Genomic DNA, 26,164 nt, shown 5'->3' with positions numbered 1-26,164 from the left:
GAGGCTCCCCTCCCCAGGACAAAGCCAGGATCCAAAAGACCTGGAATAAGCCTCCAGGAAGTCCCCATTTTCCACCGCCTGGGCGCCATCACAGCACAAGTCCAGCTTAGCTCCACAGGGGAGACGACCAACCCTGGAGGCTGCCATCCCCACCTGCCCTGGAGGTTGGTACCCCTAATTCACGTCCGACCCCACACCCACTATGTGTGTGGCCTTAGGACCCCTGACAGGTGCACAATAGTGGAGGAATCACTCCCCTCTCCCTAGAGGCACCAGGGTCTGCATCTAGATCCCCAAAGAGGTCCCCTGCCCACCTCAGGAAGGTGTGGCCAGGCCCGGACCTTCTTCCTCCTTCTGTGAAGGACCACCTGTCATCACCCCCTTTCCAGGCCCGTCTCCACTGGTGGGAGGTCAGAGGCTCCCTTGGTCAGGGTCAGGAGTGGGGTAACTGCATCCCTAAATGAAGATGCTTGGAATGCCCCCCCACTGCCTGTCCAGTCCTCAGGAAGGCTCACCAACCCCCACCGACCCAGCAAGACCAGTCACCCACTTGCACCCCTTCTTGTGCCAGCGCACCCCCAAAGTAGCCACTCAAGTACAACCTTCAGACTTTGTAGCTGTTTTTATTATTAATATTATTTTCTCCTTTAAGCATCCCTTTAAGGGTGAAATGAAATCCAACCATTTACAGAGAAAATGATTTCAGAATGTACATATTGATTTTCCCTTACAAAAAAAATAATACTATTATTATTATCGGTGTCCTTAAATTACACATTTCCCAGGGCGCTGCCTGCTGCTGGGGCAAGTCCTAGCTCCCCACCCTGTCACCTGTCCCCAAAGCTCTCCCACGCCTGCCTGTGGGAACCACCACACCCTAGGGAACCCCCGAAGGGTGGGCTGAGCCTCCATGAGTCTGGAAACCCCCGGGCCAGGGCTTCCCAAGGAAGGAAGGAAGGTGGCTATGACGACAGGGCCAGCAGCTGCTGGCGTCCCCTTTCACAGCTTGGCTTGCCTTCATAGAGGAGAGTGGCCCAGGGCTCCCCTGTCCCCGAAGTTCCCAGTGTATGATGTGACTCTGAGTGAAACTCTGCGACCCCACGCCTTGGTCCCCTGACCCCGCAGACGGTTGTGCTTGCTCTCCATGGCCAGGCCTCCACTGGGGGGTGACCACAAACACGCCTGGACCTCCTTGTCCGAGAGGGAAGGTGGGGTCTGGCACATCTGAGCTCCTTCCCTCTTTCTACCTTTGCCCCTGAGCTGGCGAACTGGAAGCGAGCGACCTCTGCCAGCCTGGAGGGGGACCTCCCCACAAGTGTGGGGGTGTGGGGTGAGGAGGCTGTCAAGGTGGGAGGCCCTGGGCTGGGGCTCAGGCATGTGTCCCCAGAGATGCCTGCCCAGGAGGTGGGCAGAGGTGGCTGGCGGGCAGGCCCTGGCCTGGGGTGACCTGGAGCCACAGGGACACCCTGACCTCTTGAGCCACTTCTCAGCCCCAAAAGGGGCCGGGGGGTTGGGAGGTGCTGCTCTAACTCCGAGGGAGGGGTTGGTTCCCTTGGGACACCCCCTCAACCGGAGGGACAGTGGGGGCTCCCCAGCCTGCTTCATGCCTGCCTGCCTGAGGCTGTTCCGCGGCCAGCTCCCCACACCACACCAGCTCCCCAGGAAACCCCCCAGTAAGACACGCCGAGAAAGTCTTGGCTGGCGGCTTGAAGGGAAGAGGCCGGGAGGTCGTGGGCTCGCAGCGGTACAGCCCTCAGGTTGAGAGCATTCTCATTCCTTGGACTGAAAGACAGACAGACAGACGGACCCCCATATCCCTTTTAGCCTGGCTTTCTGGCTCCCCAGGTTGCCCTTCTGCCTCAGTCATTTTGGGGAGTTGCAGGAAGTGTGGCCACAGGCTGCAGGTCCCAGCAAGGGGAGGCCTGGGCCCGGCTCCCACGTCCCACACACAGGCATATATGTACAGGGACACATCGACACGGACACGGACAATCCACACCAAGCATGCACCCATGCCATAAATACACACGCACGCAAAGACATGGACCGTTCCACAGGCAGGCTCTGCGTCCAGCATCACTGGGTAAACACCCGAGGGGGCCGTTGGGAGGGGGCGCCTCTCCCTGCCCCCTGCATGCTCTCAGTGATCCAGCCCTGGGTCGCCAGTGAGGCGGGCAGGGACGGGCTGACCCAGGAGCTGTGGGCATGCCAGCAGGACCCCACCAGTGCGACAGTCACTTCTGCCCTCTCCCCTCCTCCCTCGGGGTCAGAGATGCCCCTCGTCCCCGTAAGTATCCTCTCCACCTTCATTTTCTTCCCTCCTTCCTTTAATGGGTGAAAGGGGCAGCCCAGCTGGAAACTACTTTCCCTGGTGGCCAGGTGACTGAGTCCTGCAAGATGCCATCAGAAGTGACCGTACCATCTCTGGCTCACGCTCTTAACAGAAAGGGTGTGCACGTTCTCTGTTTCCCTCGGACATGGATGCAAACATGATGGTGGGAGCTGGAGCAACCACTCTATCCAGAGTTGGAGGCATGAGGCAGGGAAGCAGAGCTGCCCTCCAGACCACCACCCTCCAGAGAGTAAGTTAGAAACAAGCTTCTGTCTGCTGAAACCACTGTATTTTGGGGTCTCTTAATTACAGCAGCTTAGAATCTACTCTAACATATACACCCCCCTCCCCCGAGGCAACTAAGGAATGAGACGACAAACAACTGGCCTCAATGTCCCCTGTGGGCCCAGAGCAGCCTCGTGGCCCCTTCCTGGCCCCAAGCCAGCCCCCAAAGGGGCACAAGAGTGCCTCCACCTGAGACAGTGGCGAGCTGAGGCTGTGGGTTCCAGTGGGAAGGGGTGATGGGGGAGGAGGCTCCCCACCCCCCACCCCCACATCTCACCTAGGCTAGCTCATGGTCCCATCCCAGCCTGAGAACTGGACTCTTGGAACTTACAAGGACTGGGTGGGCAGCCCACAAGACAGTGATATAAAAAGTAAGAAGAAATGTCAAGGCCAGCTTGGGAACCTAAAAGAAGACTTCCCGGGCCTCCCCACACCTGCGTCATCTCCAGAGGGGCTGAGGGGCACAGGGCCATCTGTGCTGTATGTCCTGTGGGATGAGGGTGGAGGTCCCCACTCCCTCTGGCCCAGCACTCCTGAGGCCACTACAAAGCATCCTTTGGAGCTTCTTCCCAGCTGCCGTTTTTCGTTCCCTCCCACCTTGGTGTCCCTGCTTCGTCCAGGGCCTGAATGTGACTATTTACAGAGCCCTGGGAACTCCTGGCATCTCTCCCTTCCTACAGTGCGTCCAAAGCCCCAGGAGGCCAAATGGTGGGCTGCTTCTCCCTGGAGGGGACCGCGGCGCCCCTCTCGGCTGCCCTACGGCGTTCCTGCAGGCTCCCTCCCCCACCCACCCCTGCTCCCCAGTAACCCTCCTGCGCTCTCTGCGGGCACTTCCCAGGGGCAGCACCCCTAGGGGCGTAATACCTGCTCTCCTCCCCTGGTGAGGAAGGGTGTTTTCTGAGCTCACAGGCCTGACCCTGGATTCACAGGGGCTTGAGTAGGAAAGACTCTCCCATCTTCCACTCCTGGTCCTCTGACGAACCACCCAGAGGGTGGAAGGAGGCAGAAAGGTAACGACAGGAGGGGCAGTGCCAACACCCCACCCCACCCCCACCCTGCCACTGGCCCTGTAAGATCATGCAGCCCTAGCCTTCAACCACATCCACTTTGCCCCTGGCGGGTGGCCTTCCCTCCGAACCCTTGTTCCGCCACCCACCGGCCGCTGTGCTCTTGGGCTCCCGGTAGGGGTTGTCCAGCAGGTAGCGGAACTGGTCGTAGTTCTTCAGCAGGTACTTGGGGGCGTACATGTGCTCGCTGGGGTCGGCCGGCGGGTACTCCTGCTGCGTGCCGTCGAACCAGCCCCCCGTGCGGATCAGGCTCCGGATGTAGTTGAGGTCCCGCTTGTCTTCGTAGTCGCCCCAGCGGGGGAAGTCGCCGTTCTGGGCCGACACGAGCTTGAAGTAGATGCCCTCGGGCGTGAAGCACCAGGAGCAGTGCCAGCCGGCAAAGTGCAGGGGGCTCCCCAGCGACCACTGCACCAAGATGTGGCCCGTGCGGTTCTCATACTGACGGAAGTTAGGCATGGTGTAGTACTGGCGGCGGCGCAGGCGGATGCCGTCCAGCCCGTACACCGTCTGCAGCATGTCCACCGTGCAGCCCGACACCACCTCCAGGGTGCCCGGCTGCTTCCAGAAGAAGCCGTACAGCGACTTGCGCATGTGGAAGGCGAAGGGCTCCGTCCAGCCGTCGTAGAGCTTGAGGAAGAGCACGCCGTCGCGCGCGGGGATCTCGTCGGCGTCGTCGATGATGAAGACATCGTCCGGCCGTAGGTTGCGCAGCCGCGATACGCCGTCCTGCGTCAGGAAGGTGCGCAGGTAGTCGTCTGCGATCCAGCCGTCCTGCCGCCCGCCCAGCGGGAAGTGGTCCAGGAAGACGTACAGCACCTTGTGCCGGATGTACTCGAAGGTGCCGTTGGTCAGCATCTCGCGGAACTTGAGCGGCCGCGGCTCCCCGTACGCTGTGAAGTTGGACTCGCACACCACGAAGGCGTCCACCACGTCGCCCAGCTCGTGGAAGCGCACGTCCAGCAGGTCGAACTCATGGTTGATGTTGATGGCGTTGATGACCCGCCGTGGCACCTCCCGGGGCACCAGGCGCTCCTTGGTGGGCAGGTTGGAGTACTGCACCACGGTGGGCACGCCGCAGCTCGGCCCGTGCCAGCCCGGGAGGCACACGCACTCCACCCACTTGCGCCGCGCGCCGCCGCGGCTCCCCGCTCGCTCCCGGGTGCTCAGTAGCTGCCGGCCCGGGCCCCGCGCCGACGACGATGCGCCGTCGCCCGCCTCCACCTTATCCTCTGGCCGCCCCGATGGGGGCTTCTCCAGCATCTTGGTACCTGGCTTGAAGCAGACGCCCCCGGCTTTGGTGCGGACGAAGTACTCGGTGGTGTCCTCAGGCAGCACGAAGTCCATCCGGTGGAGCTCCTCCGTGGCCTTGCTCGGCGACAGCGGCTGGAGCAGGGGTGAGTGGGAATAGAGTGGGGTCCGCAGCAGGTCGGGGCTACCCGGCTCCGGGCTGGCCTGGGGCGTGACCGGGGCATTGTTCCAGAAGAAGCTGGACACCAGGTTAGGGCTGAGAGAGGCTAGTTCGCGGGGGAAGGTGACATAGGACAGGGTCTTAAAGAAGTGCAGGAAGGAGATGAGACACAGGCCGGCCATACAGAACATGAGAAACAGCTTGTAGCGTTTCATCTTCATCCTGCAGGAAACGGGAGAAAGCCCAGCGGTCAGGATCTGCAGACCTGGCGAGGGGAGACTAAGGCTCTTCTCCTGAGGGAGGGAATGCAACTTTTAGGGAAACTAAAATAGAAAAAGTCGTGTTCAGGCTTCAGAAGCAGGAGAGCCGGCCTCTGACCTGCTTGCACACTGCCTGGATTCCATGCCTGCCTGAAAGCACAGCAAGTCAGGCAGCACTTTAAATAAGAAAGGGAGTGGGGTCTTGGGATTCTTGAGCCCCTGGAGGTCTGGCCAACCCCCTGGGGTCTAATGAAATCCTGTGACTCACAAGGTGAAACAAACAGCATTGTAAAAGTTAAAAACAAAAACAAAAAAAGACAACCCAGAGCCACATTTTTGAACACAAACTGCTTATAGTATCAGGTTGTGGCCTGGGATTATAAGCAGGAGCCCTCAAAGCTGCAATTTGGATGATCACCCCTGGGGTGTACGCACCACCCAAAACCCTTCCCATGTGGGACTCCAGATTGCAGGGACCTCCCAGTGATGGTCAAGTCTGGATGTAGGTTGTTGGCCCAATGTGGTGCTATATATGTTTTTATATCTGTCTATTCTATTTTTCTTCTTTTAGTGACTGTATGTTGAAATTAAATTATCTGCTATAAAAAATTGGAATTGTTTACTTGTGTGCAAGAGTGGTTTCAAATGAATCCTTTGAAAAGTTTTACTAAAAGGAAAGTAACACTTTTGGCAGAACAGCAGCCAGCTCCAGCACCTGGCCCACCCCACCATGACTGTACCAGCTGCATCGCTGTGCTTTACTCCAGGAACAGAATGCATCCTGGGAGAAGCTCAACCCTGCAATGCAGAACCTGCCCCAGGGGGCTCACCAGCCCTGAGGGAGGGGGAGAGTGGGCTGTAGGCTGCAGACATGGGGTCCCTTCCCTGCACTGTCCAGGATGCTTTCTCCTACTATCTGTCCGTCTGTCTGTCTCTTTATCTTTGTGTGTGTGTGTGTGTGTGTGGCTATATTAACAAAACTTTTCACTGAAAAAAATTCCCAGGTCTCAAGGGAACACTTCTAATTCTAACATATTTAATAAACAAAGAAGAAGTTCTGCAGAGGATGGCAACTGCAGCCCTGAAATTAAAAGATGCTTACACCTTGGAAGCAAAGCTATGACACACCTAGACAATGTATTTAAAAAGCAGAGACATCACTTTGCTGACAAAGGTCCATATAGTCAAAGCTATGGTTTTGCCAAAAGTCTTGTACAGATGTGAGAGTTGGACCATAAAGCAGGCTAAGCATACAATTTATGCTTTTGAATCATGGTGCTGGAGAAGACTCTTGAGAGTCCCATGGACAGCAAGGAGGTGAAACTAGTCAATCCTAAAGGAAATCAACCCTGAATATTCAATGGAAGAACAGATGCTGAAGCTGAAGCTCCAATCCTTTGGCCACCTGATGCGAAGAGTCGACTCATTGGAAAAGAACCTGATGCTGGGAAAGATTGCAGGCAGGAGGAGAAGGGGATGACAGAGGATAAGATGGTTGAATGGCATCACCAACTTAATGGACATGGGTTTGAGCAAACTCCAGGAAATAGAGAAGGACAAGGGAAGCCTGGGGTGCCATAGTCCATGAGGTTGCAAAGAGTCAGACACGACTGAGTGACTGAATAACAACTCCTTCATTGCTCCATGCAAGGCACTGGACTGATAACCAGCCATAAATATTATCTACTTGAGGTGCATCATTGGTTTTATATGCATTTTTTCTGTTCTCAGCTTAATATTTTTTATGATTATTATTCTATTGAACACTCATCCAATCAAGTAGTTTTCCTCAGTCAACGACAGGTTAAAGAGATTTCACATCAGTAGAAATAAATGTACCCATTTCCTTTTAAATTTCACATATTCCATACTCATCTGGAATGAATCGTTCTCTATGAGGGGTCATGATTATGACCATTCTCTACTTGTTTGCAGTTTATCAATTAGTTTATGGTTGTGCAATGGAGAGCCATATATATTTTCATAATTAAAAAAAGTTCTGTTTTAGAGTATTTGTAGCTTACCAGAAAAGTTGCAAAGATAGTTCAGAGGGTTCCGTCACACCCGTCACCCCGTCTCCCCAAGTGTGGACACTGACATTGCTGCAGTGTGTGGTCACGACTAAGAAACGGAAAGGCTCACATTACACTGGACTCCACACTTCACTCAGCCACGCTCTTCATCTCATGAGGAGCCTGTGCGACACCTCTGACTCTCGCCGCACAGCCCAGGACAGAGGGCACACCGGCCAGGAGGTTACGCCCATCTGGCCAAGTCAGACCAGTGCCTTTCCGGGTAGCACTGAGTGCGAAAGAATCTGCTTGCCAGCCAGCAGACATAAGAGACTCAGGTTCGATCCCTGGGTTGGGAAGATCACCTGGAGAAGAGAATGGCATGCCACACCAGTATTCTTGCCTGGAAAATCCCATGGGCAGAGGAGCCTGGAGGGCTACAGTCTATGGGGCTGCAAAGAGTCAGGCATGACTGAGTTCATGACCAGTGCCTTGGCTGGAGTGACCTGCGGAGTCAGAGGAGGGGCCAGGACAGAAACTGGTGTTTTCATTTCCCTTCCACAGATCTCCCTGTGTGTGTGTGGCAGGGCGGGGGCGCACCGTCCTTTCCCTTAAAATGTTCCTTTCTGTGGCCTCTCCCTATGTTTCTGGCTCAAATGACCTCTGGGTCATTTGAGCGTCCCTGGTGGCTCAGAGATTAAAGTGTCTGCCTACAATGTGGGAGACCTGGGTTCGATCACTGGGTTGGGAAGACCCCCTGGCAAAAGGAAATGGCAACCCACTCCAGTATTCTTGCCTGGAGAATCCCATGGACAGAGGAGCCTGGTGGGCTACAGTCCACGTGGTCGCAAAGAGTCGGACCCGACTGAGCGACTTCACTTCCCTTGCTATACTTTCCCCTTCCTTTCCTAACTTAAGCCAGGCTCCTCACCATTCTGAACCTTGGTTTCTACATCTGTGAAATGGGTACAGAGTTCCTGGTGTACAGCAGGTATTCAACAGATTTCTACTTCTTTCAAAGCTCAAGGCTAAAAGACTCAAACATAAATGTTCTCTAAACTACATGATCATAAGGCGCACAATCATGAAATGTTTGATCTAGAACAAGCTTTAAGGACCATCTCCTCCCACCCTTTCATGTCGGGGAGGAGGGGCCTCACCTTGGAGCAGCTGAGTTTGCGGATCCTGCTGACCAGGGCGGTACTTGTGCCCTCAGATGTCCCCCCTCCTCCGGTTTAAATGCAGACACCCTGGAGCCTGGCCTCAGGCGGGGATTGGACAGCTGACTGCAGGAGGCAGGACAATCAGGGGTAGGGGCCTGACCTCTGGTAAATGTCAGCTGCCCTGGGACAGAGGCGGGAGGGACTGGTCTCCACTGGCTCTGGGGGAGGCAGAAGGGAGCTCTCGTCCCCACCACAGATTCTAGCCCTGCTCTGGCAAAGGCAGACAGGCCAGCGGGGTGAATGGAGTGGCCCAGGGCAGAGGCCCAGTAGAGGCAGGAGGATGGGAGCTCTTGTGGGGCAGGACCAGGTACAAGGCGACTCTGCAGACAAGAGGTCCGCATGGCAGAGGTCTCCAGAGTGACCCTCCCGAGGGCTTTTAGGACCTGGCAAGGCAGCCCCGATCCTTCTGGCGGATCATTTCTCCCCACTTGGAGCCTGTCTCTATGAGACACCCCAATCCCAGCCCTCCCTGGACTGAACTGGCCATGAGTGGTGAAGGGCAAGGTTGGGGCCGCCACTCAGAAGAAATCTCCTGGCAGCCGTGAACACAGGCCCCAGGAAGGTAAGATCAACTCAGGTAAGGCGCCCCCACAGCCCTGCTGAGGTCACACTGACCCAGCTGCCCCTCAGCTCCCTGGTCAGACAAGCTTTTAGGATCTAGTTACCCCTGGCCAGCTGCACCCTTTGGAAAACAGACTCGCCAGGGCCTGGGGTCCCCCATCTGAATTGCAGGGGCCTTCAGGGTGAGGCCATGTGATAAGGCCCCAGCCCGGCTTGCCGCCAAGAATCACGGAATGGAGTGTGTCTCCCTCGTGGCTTGGGCTGCTGGGAGGCTGACAGACACAGAGGCTGGCCCGGAGCAAGGCAGTGCCTCACAGGCCAAGTTTTCTGGGACACTGTTACACACAGCTGTCTGGGTTGTTTTTTTTTTTGTTTTTTGTTTTCCTTGAACTTGTTCTTGGCCTGATCTTTTTTTATCTTATCTTCAAGTATTTTCAAATACATTTTATAGACTGAGTGGCCTATAAACAAGAAACCGAATAAATAAGCGTGGGCCCTGGGGTCTCATGTAAGTCTTGCCCACCCAGGGAGACTGAGGATTGTGATCACCGTTTTCACAGATGGGGAAACTGAGAGTCAGAAAGATGGCAAGACTTTCCCCAAAGGATATTAGGAAGGCGATCAAATCAGGACCTCAAGGTAAGTTTGGTTTCCAAACCAGCCTCTGCCTCCTTACATCTGAGACCATAGTCCTCCTTGGTGCTGCTGGCCTGGCTGCGGGCTAAAGCCGTGGAACCAAACTAGACCCCTGCTTCAGCATCTCTGCCTCCATTATAAAGCTTCATCTAGAACCACCAGGTGTACCGATAAAGCTGATGGTCACTGACACTTACAGGCCAGCTACTGTCCCGAGCACATGACATGCACGTCCTCACCAGATCCCCCCACCATGTAGCAGGTACCACTGTCTTTCCCATTTTACAAATCAGGAGACCGAGGCCAGAGAGATGGTATAACTTAGTGACACACAATTAGTAAGGGTCGGACTCAACCCTGTGGGGTCAGTAGTGGGATTTCATCCAGTGGTAAAGCTGTCCTGGGTCCCTTCCACCTTCCAAGTTCAGCCCAAGTGGGGTGAAACCCAAGTTGGGTGATAAGGGTCCCATGGAGAGTCCACCAGTGACCAGTGAAGACAGTCCATGGATGGAACAGCCACCACTGCATTTGACCCATGTGAGCCCCTGCAGGGTGTCACCCAACCCGTCTCCTCCATTTACTCAGTAACTACTTATTAAGAGCCCACTGAGTGCCAGGCACTGCACTGGCCCCGGGAGCATAGCAGATGAGGACCACAAGAGCCCCCAACTCATGGAGCTGGTGCAGGGTGAGTGGGGCACAGGGCTGTGGCAACTAAAATGAGCCAAATAATACGGTATGTTAGAAAGATGTGCTCTGGAGAAAAATAAAATGGTGAAGACTAGGAGTGAGCAGGTTCGCAGGTAATCAGGTGGCCAAGGTGGGCCTTAAGAGTGAGTCCAGAAGACAAGGGAGGAGGGGCGGCGGAACAGAAGTGCTGGAGTGCGGCTTTCACGGGAGGATGCTAAGCGTCCAGGCTCAGCTGGGCTGCTCTGCTGAGAACAGACGGTCCCCTGAAGAACAGAGCAGGGAGAGTGGCAAGGAGGCCGCGGCACTGTCTGGGCAAGGGGCGGGGTGCAGGCAGCGGTCAGACCTGGCGTGAAGTGTGAGTGGCGAGTCACACTCAGTGGCTCCGGGACCTGCAGAATGGACCAGCCTTTGACTGGGGTGGAAGTCATCCCTCAACCGCCTCCATGGAGACGGAAAATGGCAGAGCTGGGCTGGAGGCAGCTCTTGTCTCTGCAGGGTCCTCTCTAAGTGCCTTGCCCACTTCAGTCACCGAATCAGAGAGACCAATCCGCAGCCCCACCCCATCCCTTCTTCCCAGTGCTGAGCCCATCTCCCCATCTGTCTGTCTCCTCATCTCTGGGCACGAGCCCCTGGGGGCAGGGAGCTGTCAGGGAGCGAGCTTCAACCAGAGCCGCCAACTGTGTGCACACAGAGCCTAGAGCCAGACAGCCCAGCTCAAACCTCTGGCTCTGCCATCTCCTATCTGCATGGCCTTGGCAGGTCAAAGTAACTTCCCTCCTTTGGCTCATCTAGAAAATGAGGGTTCAATAATAACCCATGTGAAGCTCCTAGCACAGAGTAAGAACCCAATAAGCATTAGCTTTTCTTACCACTACTGTTATTCCCCTACCTGGAAGCAGAGTAGGGAGAGCCTTCAGCTGGGGGGAGGGGGCAGCACGTGCACAGGCTCAACCAGAGCTGAGCCCCTGGCAGGGCCTGGGGCCTGGTGGGTGCTTGCTTATTTAACAGCAGTAAGGAGTCGAGTAGGGGGCTCAACTGGACCCTGGTCAGAACCTGAGTCTGATGGGAGATGGGCTGGGAAACAGTGCCCTGCTTCCCTGGGCTCCACAGAAAGGAGGGAAGAACTATGAGACTCTGGAAGCCTCCTTAAAAGACCCCCGGCCACACACACACACACAAACACACATACTCACTCACTCACTCTGTAGGTGGCACCAGCCTCAGAGCCCTGGGTCTCCTGCAGGAATGTGATGGGAATAGATCAGGTGCTTCCTGACAGTCAGATAATCATGGCTGCAGGAAGCGGACCCAGACCCAGGATGCTGGCAGACCAGCCCACCCTGGGCCTCCTCTTTCTGTACTGACTCACAGCCATGGCCATGCTCGGAAGGTTCCAGCTGGGCAGACTGTCTTTGCACCCTGTCTCTTCCTGCTCCTCCCTCCTTCTTGTGATCTCTTCCCCCGGCCTCTGCTTGATAAGCTCATGAGGTGAGAGAAGGAAGATGAGCCCAAAGCCCACCACCCAGTCACGGCCTTGGGGTCTGGGCTCGGGCTGCGTCCAGTGGGGGCTGCCGACCAGAGAAAAGACAGGTGCTCCCTGGAGGCCACGGGCTGTGACTCGTGTACCAGTCAGGCGGGCAGCAGCCTCCCGGGTGTGGATGCACCCTGACAGCTGTCACCTGGTGACCAGGCTCCTGTGGCGCTCTCCATGGTCCTGAGCTCACATGCGCTGACCAGGGTCCTAGCTCGGCCCTTAGCCGGCCTCACCCTGGCCCCTGCCAGCCTCTGCTGAGGTCTTGCAGCTTCTCTCCTAACAGCCGTGTCCTCTGTTCACCACCCTCTGGCCCCCTTCTCCGTCTGCCTCGCAACACCTTGCTGACAGCTGTGATCCCTGGTGTCCTCAGCTTGGGAGCAGCCACAGGGCACCCAACTCCTCCGGCTGACAGAAGGGGCCACCAGTGAACAGGTCTGACACCTAGGAGGTGCTCAGGGCACTCTTGGAATATCCATGGGGGAAATCTCAGAGGTTGCAGAGCCCACCCTCTGTCTCCACTCCTAGAGGAATCTACAGCCCCCAACCCAAGAGTACCTTCAGATGAACTCTCACCAGCTCCCATGAGCTTCAGCAGGCATCTTGACTGAGCCGAAGTCTGCCTTGCACCCCATCCCAGTTCCGCTCTACAGTACCCGAGGGCTCTGCCTAGCTCCGTGTGCCAGGCTTTGCTCCTGGCCAGCTTTGTTAAATGACTGGGCTGATTTGGGAGGGGGGCGCTCCTTACTGACTGGCACCCATCACCTTGCAATGCATTCTCAGTGACTTATCTGGCTTTCCGAACCAAACCTCTTGCCCCAGGCCAGTGCCCCTCCCGAGTGCCCATCTGGCCTCTGCTTGTCCAATTCTGAGTACCGCCCATTCCGGGCCATTTGGGCTGCTAGAAATTCTTCTATTGGCCTCAATCAGCTTCTCTGGAGCTTCTGCTCCCACTTCCGGGTTCTTCCTTACGGCTCAGCAGAGGAAACCAGTGTCTCAGGGACCAGAAGACAGCAACCACCTCCCACTGAGTCTGGAACTAAATAAGGGTCTTTCCGACGTGAGGTTCCCCAATCCCACATGGGGAAGAGACAGGCTGAGGAGGTGGCTACGGAACATGACGGATCCCATAGCTCTGGCAAGGTGGGAGAAACAGCTGATGCTGAGTCATCTCTCGTTTTATTCATTCCTTTGGTTCATATCCATCAGGCCGGCTCCACAAGAAACAAGCCTACACCTGGGGTCACTCGACAGCCAGCACATGACCCAGGCTGCTGGTGGACGTTTACCAAGAACCTGCTATGAGCCAGGCGCTGCCCATGCAAGGGCTGGAGAAAAAATCAGGGGCAGATGCCTGGGGCAGAGCCTGAAGGAAGGTACGTGTGTCTCCATTTCGCAAATGAGGAAATATGGGGCTTCAAGAGGTTAAGCTACTCACTCCGCCACCCAGGGCTTGTGGGAATGAAGATGAGATGGAAAACTGAGGCTCCCCGAGCATCCTGCACCTGCCAACAGGTAGACCTGGAGTGGGGCTGCAGATCTGGGAGTCCTGACCCGGGCTGGACAAGAATGGCTGAGGGTGGGTCTGGTGTACCATGACCCTCAGTCCCCAGGAATTCTGCTCCCCTGGCATCGGCTCAAGGGAAGGACTCCGTCTGCCCAGGTGACCGGAATGTCCTGGTAAAACCTGTTTAACTGGGGGGTGGAGGTGGGGCACAGCTACCACTCTCCCCATCCACAGATAAGGGACTCGAGCGGCCAGGCAGAGCCACACCGGGAACCAGTTCTTGGACCAGCCAGATGGGGCACTGAGGGCACTTCCCTGGGTACTTCCACTTTCTCTGCTGGCTCGGCTCCAGGGGGCCGGCCTGGATTAAGAACTATGGAATGACTGGTGGTTCAGATGGTGAAGAATCTGCCTGCAATGCGGGAGACCTGGGTTCCATCCCCGGGTCCAGAAGATCCCCTGGAGAAGGGAATGGCTACCGACTCCAGTATTCTTGCCTGGAGAATCCTATGGACAGAGGACTCCATGGGGTTGCAAAGAGTCAAACACGTTAGTCTGAGCGACTAACACTAACTGCTAAATACTAGGTGACTGAGGGAGAGAGAGGAGGAGGCATGCTGCTCTGAGGGGAGCCCAGACATGCCGGGACCAAGAGGCGGCTGAAGGCAGGGCCTGGGGAAGGTCTGGGAAGGTGGAAGAGCGGGAGCAGAGCCGTGAGGGACCAGCCAGTGCCCGTGGTCTGTGCCAGGTGGGGACACAGACTGACCCGAGCCTGCGGGGGAGGGGGGGCCAGGCCTGGATCTGCACAGAGGCCTCCTGAGACAGCATCCAGATCCTGCAGCCAGATGGCAGGGCTTCGCCACTTCCCTGGGCCTCAGCTTCCTCACCAGTGAAATGGGGTGATGATGTGGCCGTCACGGGGCAGTGGTGAGGGGTCTGCATGTCTGAAGTGCCTGGACCAGGAGGTGTGTGTGAGACAACAGCTGGTGAGGGGCACGTGGGGAACGTCTGTCACGGGAGGAGGGAGACTACTGAGGCCTCTGAGGTGGCAGTGGGGACTCTGGGGTGGCTCTGGGGATGAGGAGAGGGGCTGGACGCACAGACCTACAAACATGCCACAGAAAGGGCTCTGTGGGCACTGAGAACAGGTGTTCCAGAGCAAGGCACCCCCAAGGTGCCCCAGCCCTGACCCTAACTGCCCCTGGACGTGACCAGGGGCCACTGAGCCAGGGCAGTCCAGTCTCCTCCAACCCCTGCTTTGGGTCTGTAACCCTTGGCGGCAACAGGCCTTGTCCCCTGCCTCGCCCACCTCTGTCCCCACACTGTTCTCTTAAGTCAGGTGGGCCTGCGTTCCCCACACCCAGCCTGGGGCCCAGACAGACAGACATTCAGTGAGTGTTTGGGGCAAGCCAGAGGGAAAAGCTTTGGCCAGTACTTTGGCCACCTGATGCAAAGAGCCGACTCATTGGGAAAGACCCCAATGCTGGGAAACACAGAGGTGAGAGGTGGCAGAGGATGAGATGGTTTGATGGCATCACTGACTCCAGGGACATGAGTTTGAGCATGTTCTGGGAGACAGTGAAGGACAGGGAAGCCTGGCACACTGCAGTCCGTGGGGTCACGAAGAGTCAGACAAGACTGAGCGACTGAATAACAACAACAACAGAGGGAGGCGCACTAGGGTGGAATTTCAAGCTCAAGGATCTGGCTGCATCTGTTCCCTTCAGCAGGGGCGCAGGGGCAGGGTGGAGGGAAGGCACCCGGGGGCTGTGAGAGGGCCTTGGGAGATGTACGGACCACCATCAGGCCACTGGTGCTTCTGCCTGCCCTGAGGTGGGTGGAGAGAGCAGTCTGGCTCCTGGCAATAGAGCTGGGGGTACAGTAGGGAGCCAGGTGCGGGGAGGAGGTCCTCATAGAGCGCAGTCCAGTGGAGGGACAGGGGACAAATGAGAAAACCGACCAACGGAGGGTGCCAGGTGTCAGGGAGGGCCTCCCAAGGAGAGGACCCTTCAGCGGAGACCCAAGGTTGAGAAGGAGCCACTGCACAGAGTGGGGACAGCGGCCCAGGCCCTGGGCCAAGGGCTCAGAAGCCAGTGTGTCGGGAACCCCAGCGCAGGGGCAGCAAAGCAGGGGCCCCGAGCCTGGGGAGGGGTGTGGGGCCTCGAGGGGTGGCACGGACACGCCCCACACTCGGGGGTGGCTAGGGCAGAAGCCTGGGCACCGCATCTTGGTCAGCACCCTCTTGGATCAGCAGTCCCAAGGCAGCTGTGCAAAACTTTTAGCCTAAAATAGAACCAGAGGAGGGCTTCAGGGGCTTAAGTGGTTAAGACTCCGTGCTCCCAAGGCAGGAGTCATGGGTTTGATCCCTAGTCGGGGAACTAAGATCCCGCATGCCACGTGGCCAAGACTAAATAAATAAAATAGAACCAGAGAAGATACAAAGTGGAGTTTCTCACACATATACCCTCAGGGAGACTAAACTTAAGGACTAGGAGACCTGACTTCCTATAAATGCTGGATTTATAGAAAACTGATAGTGTTTATCAGAGGTAGCCTCCCATCAACCTTGGAAAGTTCTGCCAGAAACCACCCAGCTGGGAGGAATTAGAGCCCCATACACCACCTCTGCGACTCCTCACTCAGGATTTCCAGGACAAAAGCTAGGCTGCCGCATTGAGCCTGACCCTGGGACGGGCCTCTGGCAGGAGCCTGTGGGCCTGAGTCTGTGGGTCACAGTCCTCTCTGGCTCTGGCATGTGCCCGGACCAGCCACCAGAGCCCCATGCCCAGGACAGCTGCACCCTCCCAAACCCCCTTGGCTGGCAGCTTCCCTCCCCTTCCCCCTGTAACAATGTGAGTCCTCCCACCCCAACCTGAGATGCTCTGCAAGGTTGGCCTGCATTGACTTCAAACTGCATTTCAGGGACCTCCCTGGTGGTCCAGGGGCTAAGACTCTGCACTCCCAATGCAGGGAGCCCGGGTTCGATCCCTGGTCACGGAACTAGATCCCACATGTCGCAAGTAAGAGTTTGCATGCCACAACTAAAGATCCCTCGTGCCGCAACTAAGACCCAGCACAGCCAAATAATAAATAAAAGTAAAATTTAAAAAACCCACACATTTCACAAAACTCTGGGTTCCCTGAGAAAGGCTGAGGGAGCCCCAGGGCCCTTTCTCCAATGGGAACAGATCACCCTGAACAGGGTCCCATGTTGTGGTCTCCAGTAGCTTGAAGGGGTCTGGTGCTCCAAAAAGTTGGGGAACCTCTGAGGCCAGGCCTGGACTTCAGGAGCTCTGGGGGCCTGAAACCTCTCAGAGGACCTGACTCTTGCTGCCCCCTGCCCACACCCTCTCTCTCATCAGTTTTTATCCCCACCTTCCCCATCATCTTCTCCCTGGTCCTACTGGCCCAGAGCTCAGACAGTGAGGGTACCACACAATTGCACCCCCACTGGGGGGTTTCCATTTGCTTGCTGTTTGCCAGCTGGGCCTGACCATATGGCCTGGGGACCCCCGGACTCCTGTGCCCACAGCCATCGCCACCAGCCTGTTGCCAATATGGGCGGAAGAAGCGGGCCCACCTGAGGCCTATCCCAGAACCACCCTCTGGCAGGGACACTAAGTACTTTTGCTCCAATTTGATCCTTTCATTAGCTGCCAGAGCCATCACAGGTGAGGAAAGAGGTTCAGGGTCAGAGTGCCCAGCCTGACCCACCCTCTAAGTGGTGGCAGAGTGTCTGACCTGGACCCTGGGGCTTCCCACTCCCCACCAACCTCCCCTGCCTTGCTCTCTGCCTGGCCCCTCCCTGGAGCCCCCAGGCCCACATTCCCCTCACCTGACCCGGTACCTGCCTCGGACCCCAGGGTGGCAAGCCACAGGTGAGGCAGTGTCCCGTCCCAGTGGCTGCAAGGCGCTGCCCGACCCAGTGCCCAGCCCACATGGCGGGAAGGCAGCTGCTTCCTCCCTGAGGACGGTTCCCCACCCCCCAGGCCAAGCAGGTAGGTGGCTACGTGATGAGCCGGCCTTGGCCTGGCCTGGCGCCAGCTCTGCCCTTCAAAGGGCCTGGCTTCCTGGCTCCACCTCCTCCCACTTGTCCAGGCCTCAGTCTCCTCATCTACTGAGGTGCAAACAGATAACCAGATGGCGGGGCAGGGTGAGGCAGCCCCACCCTGGCGGAGCCGCTCCCCAGAGCCAGGAGCCGAGGAAGTGGAGGACCTGGGGTTTCCATCTCGCAGGTGAGGGGCCTGCTGGTACCCTGCACTCAGGAAACTGCAAGCCCAGCTCCTCTGGGGCCTCGCCCTGTTCCCTCTCTGGGTGGAAGGTCACTGTGAATCCTACCCTGATTCCCAGGACTGACTCAATGGACATGAGTCTGAGTAAACTCCAGGAGTGGGTGATGGACAGGGAGGCCTGGCGTGCTGCAGTCTATGGGGTCGCAGAGAGTCGGACACGACTAAGCGACTGAACTGATACTGCCCTGACTCCCAGAGGCTGCTGGGCGTGTCCAGTGGGACGCGGATGGGACACGGTGGAGGTAGACACAGGAGAGCTCGGAAGCAGGCTTGCTCCACTGGCGGCAGCCGGTGTCCCAGACGAAGTGGGGACCGGGATCTGGATCCAACTCTGCCCCTCAGAGGACCTGGGCTGTTCACCTGGACGGGGCCCAGCGCTCCGCCCTGGGGTGGGAGCAGGCAAGGGTGAAGGGCCTCGCTGCGGGTGGCCTCGGATCAGAAATCAGCGAGCTACTCTACTGCCTGGCTCCATGTCCAAGTCCATGCTGGCCAGGGCCTTAGTTCTCTGTGTTAGGAATGGGCCTCTCCAGGGTCCTCCAGAGCGGGTCAAGACATGAAGCAGGCCCTGGCTCCGGAGGAGCGTGGCCGGCAGAACTGCCAGCGTTGGTGCTGCTGGAGGTGGGATGCGTTAGACGTCTTTAAACGCACTGCCCCCCACCCCGGGACTCCCTTCTCCCCCTCCATGCACCCCCAGGTTAGCCTTCGTCTCTCAGCAGGGGTCGGGGGGCCTCGACCCCCGCCTGCTCAGGAGCCCCATCTACCTGAGGGAACCGCCCTGTCGCTCTGTCTGTCTGCCCCACAACCCCACTGTGCCCGTGTCCCTCTCTGTCACGCAGGGTCAGCCCCACCCAGTCGGGTGGCTGAAGGCCCGAGTGAGAGGACAGCCCCACGTCGGGGGCGGACCAAGGGCTCCGGGCCGGATTCTCTCTGCAGAGAGAGACGGGGCTGGGAGAGGCAGGTGCCATGTGGTGCTGGAAGGGGGAGGAAGGCGGGAGGAGGCCAGGGTCCAGCCAGCGTGGGGCCAAGGCAGCAGGGAGGGGAGCGCAGGCCTGCAATAACAACTCAGGCAGGCTATTAATCATTAATAGAGCTTCTGATTGAAGGATGGAGAAGAACTCAGCTCCTTCCAGTGTAGGACAGGAACATGCTGCCCGGCCTTCACGGAATGTGGCCAGAAGCCCGCCTCACGCAGGCCTATTGCTCATATCTTTATCAGTTCAGTTCAGTCGCTCAGTTGTGTCCAACTCTTTGCGACCCCATGGACTGCAGCATGCCAAGCCTCCCTGTCCATCACCAACTCCCAGAGTTTACCCATATCTTTATGGAGCCCACCAAAGCCAGTGGGGAGGAGACTCCCCAGAGACCCCTGCATCTCGGGCCTGCAGCTCTTGGCCCACCTCGCAGCCACTCGTCCTTCCAGACCCAAATGACCCACCCTGGCCCATCAGGACAAGAGGGTGACCAGAGCAGATGGCCCTGCCCTGCCTCAGTGTCCACATTTGCAGAACAGAGATTAGGCTCACAGCGAGGAGAAGCAAGGCCAGTCAGGCTGGGGCTGAGCACCTTCTGCCTCTATGAGAGCGCAAACTCATTTCCAGGCCCAGCACAGGAGGAGATGCCCCCAGCCCCATCTCTCAGGAGGTGGGTCAGGGCACTGTGATTTGGGCAGCAGCTGCCCAAGATCCAGAATCCAGAGGCACTGTTCTCAAATCCGGCCCCTGTGCCTTCGCACTCCTGTGCGATCCTGGGCAGGTCACTTAATATCCCTGAACCTCAGAGTCCCCCATCTGCAATGTGGGACCACCCCAGCCCCTTACCCCAGGAGGATTAAACAGGATAACACCCAAAGAGAGAGACCAGTCCGCTGAGCTTCCGGACTGGGGTCAATGCCCGCTCTCCACATGCCCTCCGTGTGCCTGGATGGCCTGGCAGGGATGCTGGTAGGGCAGTTGGCACTTCTCTCTGAAAGTCCCCTCCTCCTCTTCCTCCTCACTGGTCTCCCTCTTGCCTGTATCTTTTTCCATCTTGAAATTTTTTTCTTTTTTTGGCCACCTCCGGGCATGTGGGATCTTAGTTTCCCAGCCAGGGATTGAACCCATCCCCTCCTGCAGTGAAAACACAGAGTCCTAACCACTGGACTGCCAGGGAAGTCCCCTCTCTTGAAATTCTCGATTTTTGAACAAAGGGCCCTACATTTTCCTTTGGCATTGAGCCCCACCAGTTCTGTCACTGCAAAGGCCCCATCGGGCCACATCCCCCTGCTCTGAACCCTCATCGCACTCAGAATAAAATCCCAACTCCTTTCTGTACCCACAGGCCCTGGCCATCTGGTCCCTGCATCTTTGCTGACCTCATGTCCCTCGTCCACGTGACTCCAGCCACAGCCACTGCCTCCCGTCCCTTCCACACCCCAGGCTCACCTGTCTCAGGGTCCTCACCCTGGCTGTTCCCTCCGCCCGGAATGCCCTTCCCTCGGATCTCCACATGCCGGCTGCCGCTCAGAGGGGCCTTCCTGACCAACCCGCTAAAGCCAGCTAAAGCAGTGGTCCCCTCCCCGGTCACGGGCTCCACAACACTCCACTGCGGAAGCCGTCTGTCTCCTTGTTTATGTGTTAGTGGTCTGTCTCCCCAACCCACACCCGGCTCCCTTGGAATGTCAACAACAGGAGAGCAGGGTCACCATGGGCCACAGTCGCCGGTCCCTACTGCTCCCCACTCCCTAAGGGAAAGCCCACCCCGGAGCAGGAGCTTCACCAACAGCTGCTGAGTGAGTACTGAACCCGGATGGGAAGTGGTGCTAGACTCCACGCCTAGCAGGATGCTCTGCGCTGTGCTGAGAAAGCCCCCTGCCCCCTCCCCGCTGAGATCAGCGCCATCCTTCCCAGGCAGGCAGCCCCGGCAGTGCCAGCCCCTCCCGCTCAGGCTCGCCCATCCTCCAGGGACAATGTACAAAGGGCCACTTCAGCTCCATCTCCAGCCCAGAAGGCCTGAGAGTGGGGGAAGGGAGGGGAGGAGAGCAGAGGGGAGGAGAGGGGAGGGGAGGGTCCGCCCCACCCCTTCTCTGTCCTCACGGTGCTTTCTCTTGCTCAGGCTGGGTGGGCGAGAGAGTCAAGCTGCAGCTGGAGGAACTTTGTCCCAGGCGTTACACCCTGGGAGGTAGGGGTGGGAGAGTGCCTGTGCTGTGGGGGTGGGGGGGCAAGAGGGGGCCCGTGCCCAGGGTGGTGGGGGTGCCTAGGCACATGACGGAGGCAGAGGTTGGTCCCCATGTTCCTAGGCAGTGGGAGTGGAAGGTCTCCCATGGGCACCTCCCCACGTGTACGGGCGTCAGGGTGCACCCATGTACGCGGGAGGCCCGAGCGCCGGCTGGGCTGAGGGACACAGATGGGCAGACTCCACGGGATCCCGGATGGGCCACAGGGAGGGCAGGGTTTTACAGTCAGTTCCCATCGTGCCTGTGTGCCACCCTCGGCCGCAAGAGACGGCACAAAGAACTCGCTCCAACGGTTGTTCTAACAACCTGAGCCGATGACCCGTGACCTGAGCCTGGCACCCAGGACAGGGGGACAACTGCGGCCGTTACCAACTTGCCTCCTTCTGTGCCCCGCCGGTGATGTGAGCTGCCACCCGGGAGCCCATGCCAGGACCCCAGGAGCCACCCTAAAGCCTCCCTCTCACTGATCCTACACACCCGTCACCAAGGCGGGTCTATTCCGTGTGCCCTGAACCCTCTCGAGCCCCACCCTTCACCCTGTGCCCGTCCCCCACTGGCCGTGCCACTGCCAGTGCTCACCTGGACAACAGCTGTGGCCTTCCTGAGGGGGCTCCCAGCCAGGTGCCCTGGAGCCAGGCAGGAGCCACATCTGACGCTGCCCCTCCCAGCCTCAGGATAAAGTCCAGATCTCTCAGGAGGCTCCAAGTTTCTGTGTAATCTTACACTCCCCGGCCCCATGCCGGGATCAGGAGGGTTCAGCAGAACTGGACTTGACTTCCTCCAGGCCTCTCTGACCCTGGCCTGGCCCCCCGATACCCCGGGGTCCCTAGCTCCAGCCCAGCACCTGCCACAGAGGCTTGGAGAACGAATGAGTGAAAGACCCCCCCCCGCCTCCCCAAATCCACACACTACTTTTCAGTTAGTGCCGCTGGGCTCTCAGGCCTGGTCGGGGGCTTGGAAAGGTGGCTGCGAGTCCTAGCTCTGCCTGCCACATGACCTCGGGCTCAGGACGCCCCAGTGAAGAGGCTCGTCTGCGTGTATCCTCAGGGTCCCCTCCAATGGGCAGGTGGTAAGAGGGACACAGGGCACGACCCCATCCTCAGGGCGCTCTGGGCAACGAGCTGCCTGATGGCCGCGAGGAGGGGCAGGGAGGTGCAAAGTGAAGCAGCCGCACGTTAGGATCCTCCCACCAGGCTCACCACGTAGGTGCTCAGTGTACAGATCCAGGTCTGGCACACAGTAGGTGCTCAAGCAGCTGCTGCTGAGGGAGGAAATGGGCTTGAGCCTGGCTCTGCCACCCCGAGCAAAACTCCCACTCTCTCCAGGCTTGTCGGTGGCCTGAAAGGGAGGCTGGTAACGCTGCCTGCAGGCTCCCAGGAGGGTTTGGGGGCTGCACCTGGCCCAGCGGCCACGGGAACCTGAGCAGCATAATTAACCTCCTGCTGGGCGCAGTCCTGAGCAGGTACACAGCTGGTTGGCTCTGCAGCTCTGGGCACCTGGTGAGCCTCCTCGAGGCTGAACAATGAGCCTTTTCTCTTTTCCCTCCCTGATTCTTCTCTGTCCGACCTGGCCTGTGAGGGGCTACAGCATCCCTGGGTCAGGACCTGACTGTCCCCACCAGGCGCTCTCCGTAAACCCTCACCACTGGAGGGGATATCACACAGGGCTGCTGGCGCTGGGCCCCTGCTCCTTAATTTCATGGGTGCTACCAATCTGTTCCCGCCAGTAATGACTTGGTCCTTCCTGCCCGCTGGACCCACGGAGCATTCTGGAACAGGCCAGCAGGTGCTCAGATTTCCCGCTGACCACAGGGTAGGAGACAGGGGATGAAATAGTAGCGACAGAAACATCAGCACAGGTGAGACGGGGCCAGGTGGCTGGGGTCCAGGCCTCAGCAATTCCGCTAACCCTGGGCACCAAGAGCAGCATCCCCTTCGCAGGTCGTGTGCTTCGCCCTAGCTCATCTTCACAAGCCCACTTCACAGACGGGGAAACCGAGGCTTACAGAGGGGACGTGCCTCATCCAAGGAGGCCACGGGAAGGGACTGGCTCAGCGGAGGCCATGCGCATGCCCACTGCTGCTCCCCAAGGCAAGGGCCGCCCCATCCTCTCTGGACCTCAGTTTCCCACTGACGCCTAGAGGTGCAGACATGACCTTCCAGCTTGACCCATATCAGCATTCCACGTTCCAACAGGCCACGTTCTAGGTTTGCTGCGCCATGTTCCCTCTCCAAGTTCTATCTTCTAGTTTCCCTGGTCTGAATTTGGCGGGGGAGGTTTCTACTTTCTGGGTGCTGTGTTCTGGGTTCTAGTTCCAAGGCTCGCCTCTCAAAGAAAGTTTGTAGCTGGAGGGACTGCCCGGGTGGTACAGTGGATAAGAATCCACCTGCCGATGCAGGAGACATGGGTTCAATCCCCGGTCCAGGAAGATTCCCCAGGCCGCGGAGCAACCAAGCCCGTGTGGCACAACTACTGAGTCTGAGTCCTGCAACTGCTGAAGCCAGCGCACCCAGAGGCCACGCTCCGCAGCAAGACATGCCACCACGACGGGAAGCCCGCACATCCCAACTAGAGAAATCCCTGCGGCAATGAAGACCCAGTGCAGCCAAAAATAAATAAACTAATTTTTAAAAAACGAGAGAAAGTTCTGCAGCCCAGGCTCTCCAGCCAACACGCTCCCTCTTCAGGGCACTGTGCCCTCCTCCTAGCACCAGCGGCGGCACTCACAGCCCAGGGCTCCGTGGTCCTAGAACAGCGAAAGCAGCAAGGAGGGCCCGCTTGGGCTCCCAGGGCCATGGTGGGATCACAGAGCACACCCACAGCCCCGGCAGGAATGCCCCTCCCCAACCCTCTCCTTGTCACCCCAAGATGCCGTCCTGACCACCCCCCATGCCCGCTGGGCCCCCTTCCCCACTAGCCCGCTCTATAATGGCCCCACGAGACAGGCACTTCACAAGGGCAGAGACCTTGGGGCACTCGGCTTCTGGGTCATGGCCTGGCACCTCCTTGTGGGCACTGAATAAAAGCTTGCTGAATGAATTAGCTAGGCATGCTCGGGACTGGCAGCATTACACACGGGCACAGCCTAAGGGACATGCATTCATATGATGGAGGGGCTCCTGCTGTGTGTGTGCGTAGGTAACTCGCAAAAAAAAAAGCACAAAAACACAGACATGATCACACCCTTCCCTGGCACGCAGCCCAGGCCCTGGCACAGAGAAGACACCCCATGATCAAGTGCTAAATGGATGAACGAGTGCTCTGTACCAAGGACAGAGTCAGGGGGCCGTGGCAGAGACAGAGATCGAGTTCCCACTTGGAATCGGGGCTCAGCTGTCATTAGGAAGCCCGTGACCACAGGTGAGAACTTGACTATGGCTCAGAAGGACTGCCGGAAATGCGCTTAGGGACAGGGTCAGTCAGGAAGACACTGGGCACAGGGGCTGGGGGGGCAGTAATGTCTACAGCCCTAGGGGTGCCTCTGGTTGGAAGGGGCAGAGGTGGCTTCCTAGGTGAATGGCAACATCTGGGTGGAGCTAGCTGGCTTTCCAGATGAAGAGTCCAGCACAGTAATGGCCCCAAGGCAGAAATGTGGAGTGCGCAGGGGAAGAGGTGCAAAGGCTGGACTGGGGCCACAGGAAGGAGGTCGGAGGTGTGGACAGAATTCTCGAGGTGCAGCATCCCAATACCCCCTGGCCTGGACTCTCACAGACCCAGTCTCCAGGGATGAGAGAGAAGGAAGCTGTGTGCACCAGTGCACCTATGCTGGGGGATGTCCCTGGGGCCGGGCAACTCCTACCCTGAGACCCCACAGCCAGCCTCCCTGGAGGCTACTCATGAGCAGGGACCCCAGAACCCAACAAATGGGGAGCTGGCTGTTCTCACAGCCCCTTTTCTTCTCTCTCTTAGAACCTAACTTCATCTTCCTGGTTTTAAAGGTTTCTCGTACATTCTGGGGAATCGAGACATCACAGCGAAAGAGACAGGATGATACCACTCATCAACCTGCCACCCCTGGGCTAACATTGTAGCCTAAGTTCTTGTAAACTTTTTTCCTGAGCACCTTTTTGCTGGAATGAACTATTGGCATGGATTTCCTGCCAGTTTGGGGGCAACACGCATTTTTCCTAAGGAGCGTTGTCTCCAAGCCAGAGGACCAGAGGGCAGGCCAGGGGACTCTGCTCTCCTGGCCTCCTTTTCATCCACCCCCTGACCAGGACCCCACTGAGAAACACTCCAGTGTGGGAAAGGAATGGGGGCGGGGCGCAAACCCACAGTCCTGGGCGCTCCTCCTAGAGACCACAAAGCTCTGGGTCAGTGCCAAGCGCCCCAGGACTCAACGTCCCCTCTGTGAAATGGGCGGCCTCCTCTCTAGGCTGAGGTGACTGTCACCTGGCTGGACTGCGCTTCACAGCTGCTTCCAGGAGCCGTGCCAGGAGGCCCCTTGACCTTTTCTGTACCCCCCTCCCTTTGCCACTTGGACACATAAACAGCAGAGCAAGCCCCTCGGCTGCCCCTGGTGACCTCTACCCCAGCCCCTCGACCAGTCCTCTCTGTTCCACTCCACTGGCATCCTCCCCTCCAACCAGGCCTTCAACAGACCTCCCTGCACAAGGGTCTCCTCCCAGGCAGACAGACAGGAATCTGGGTAGTAGGAGCACCACATGGCTTCCTGGAGGAGTCTTATAGGATGGATGAGTCAGGAGAGGAGAGGAAGGGCACTTGCAGACAGAGGGACAGCACCAGGACAGGCCGGAGGGGGAGCTGGCCCTGGCGCTGCTCGTCTGGGTCGGGGCGAGAGCTGGTGCAGCGCCCCTGAGATGCTGAAACGAAATCACGCCAGAAAGCACCAGCGTCTCCTCCCCATTCGTGCCATAAACATGAGTTGTGACACACGCACAGTCCCAGGTGATGGTCGGGAAGGCACCTTCTCCACCATTCACCTAAACCGGCTAATCTGCCTTGTTTCCAGAAGTGGCCCTCACTCTCCATTCTCAAAATCACCATTCAGCAAACACTTAAATACTTCTCAAGTGCCTCCTCATGTGAGGCACAGTGCCAGCCCCCCAGAGAGTGCCCGTGTGCCCAGCTCAGGAACCAGTGCCCCTCACTTAATGGGCAGCTCCCCTCCCCAGTCCTTCTTCCCCAG

At 58.0% G+C, this 26,164-nt stretch overlaps 1 protein-coding gene across 6 annotated transcripts in view; it reads right to left on the bottom strand.

The window, feature by feature from the left end:
- Positions 1-607: 607 nt before the first annotated feature.
- The window catches only part of MGAT3 (beta-1,4-mannosyl-glycoprotein 4-beta-N-acetylglucosaminyltransferase), a 32,055-nt gene continuing 6,498 nt past the window's right edge, over positions 608-26,164 (bottom strand). For 2 of the 6 annotated variants that reach the window (XM_086402919.1, XM_086402920.1), the window contains exon 2: positions 608-5,314. In XM_086402919.1, coding sequence (XP_086259045.1) covers positions 3,703-5,314 — 1,612 coding nt within the window. In that variant the 3' untranslated portion in view covers positions 608-3,702. Of the gene's footprint in view, positions 5,315-7,376; positions 7,463-17,347; positions 17,433-20,224; positions 20,356-21,594; positions 21,679-26,164 lie in introns of those variants that run through there. The other 4 variants (XM_086402921.1, XM_086402924.1, XM_086402923.1 and 1 more) reach the window with 4 other exon arrangements.

This window comes from Bos grunniens, chromosome 5, assembly GCF_055505025.1.
Source record: "Bos grunniens cultivar Pamir isolate PY7600 chromosome 5, Bosgru_T2T1.0, whole genome shotgun sequence".
Taxonomy (NCBI): Eukaryota; Metazoa; Chordata; class Mammalia; order Artiodactyla; family Bovidae; genus Bos; species Bos grunniens.
The sequence above is the reverse complement of the archived record's forward strand: the minus strand, read 5'-3'. Positions and strand labels throughout refer to the sequence as shown.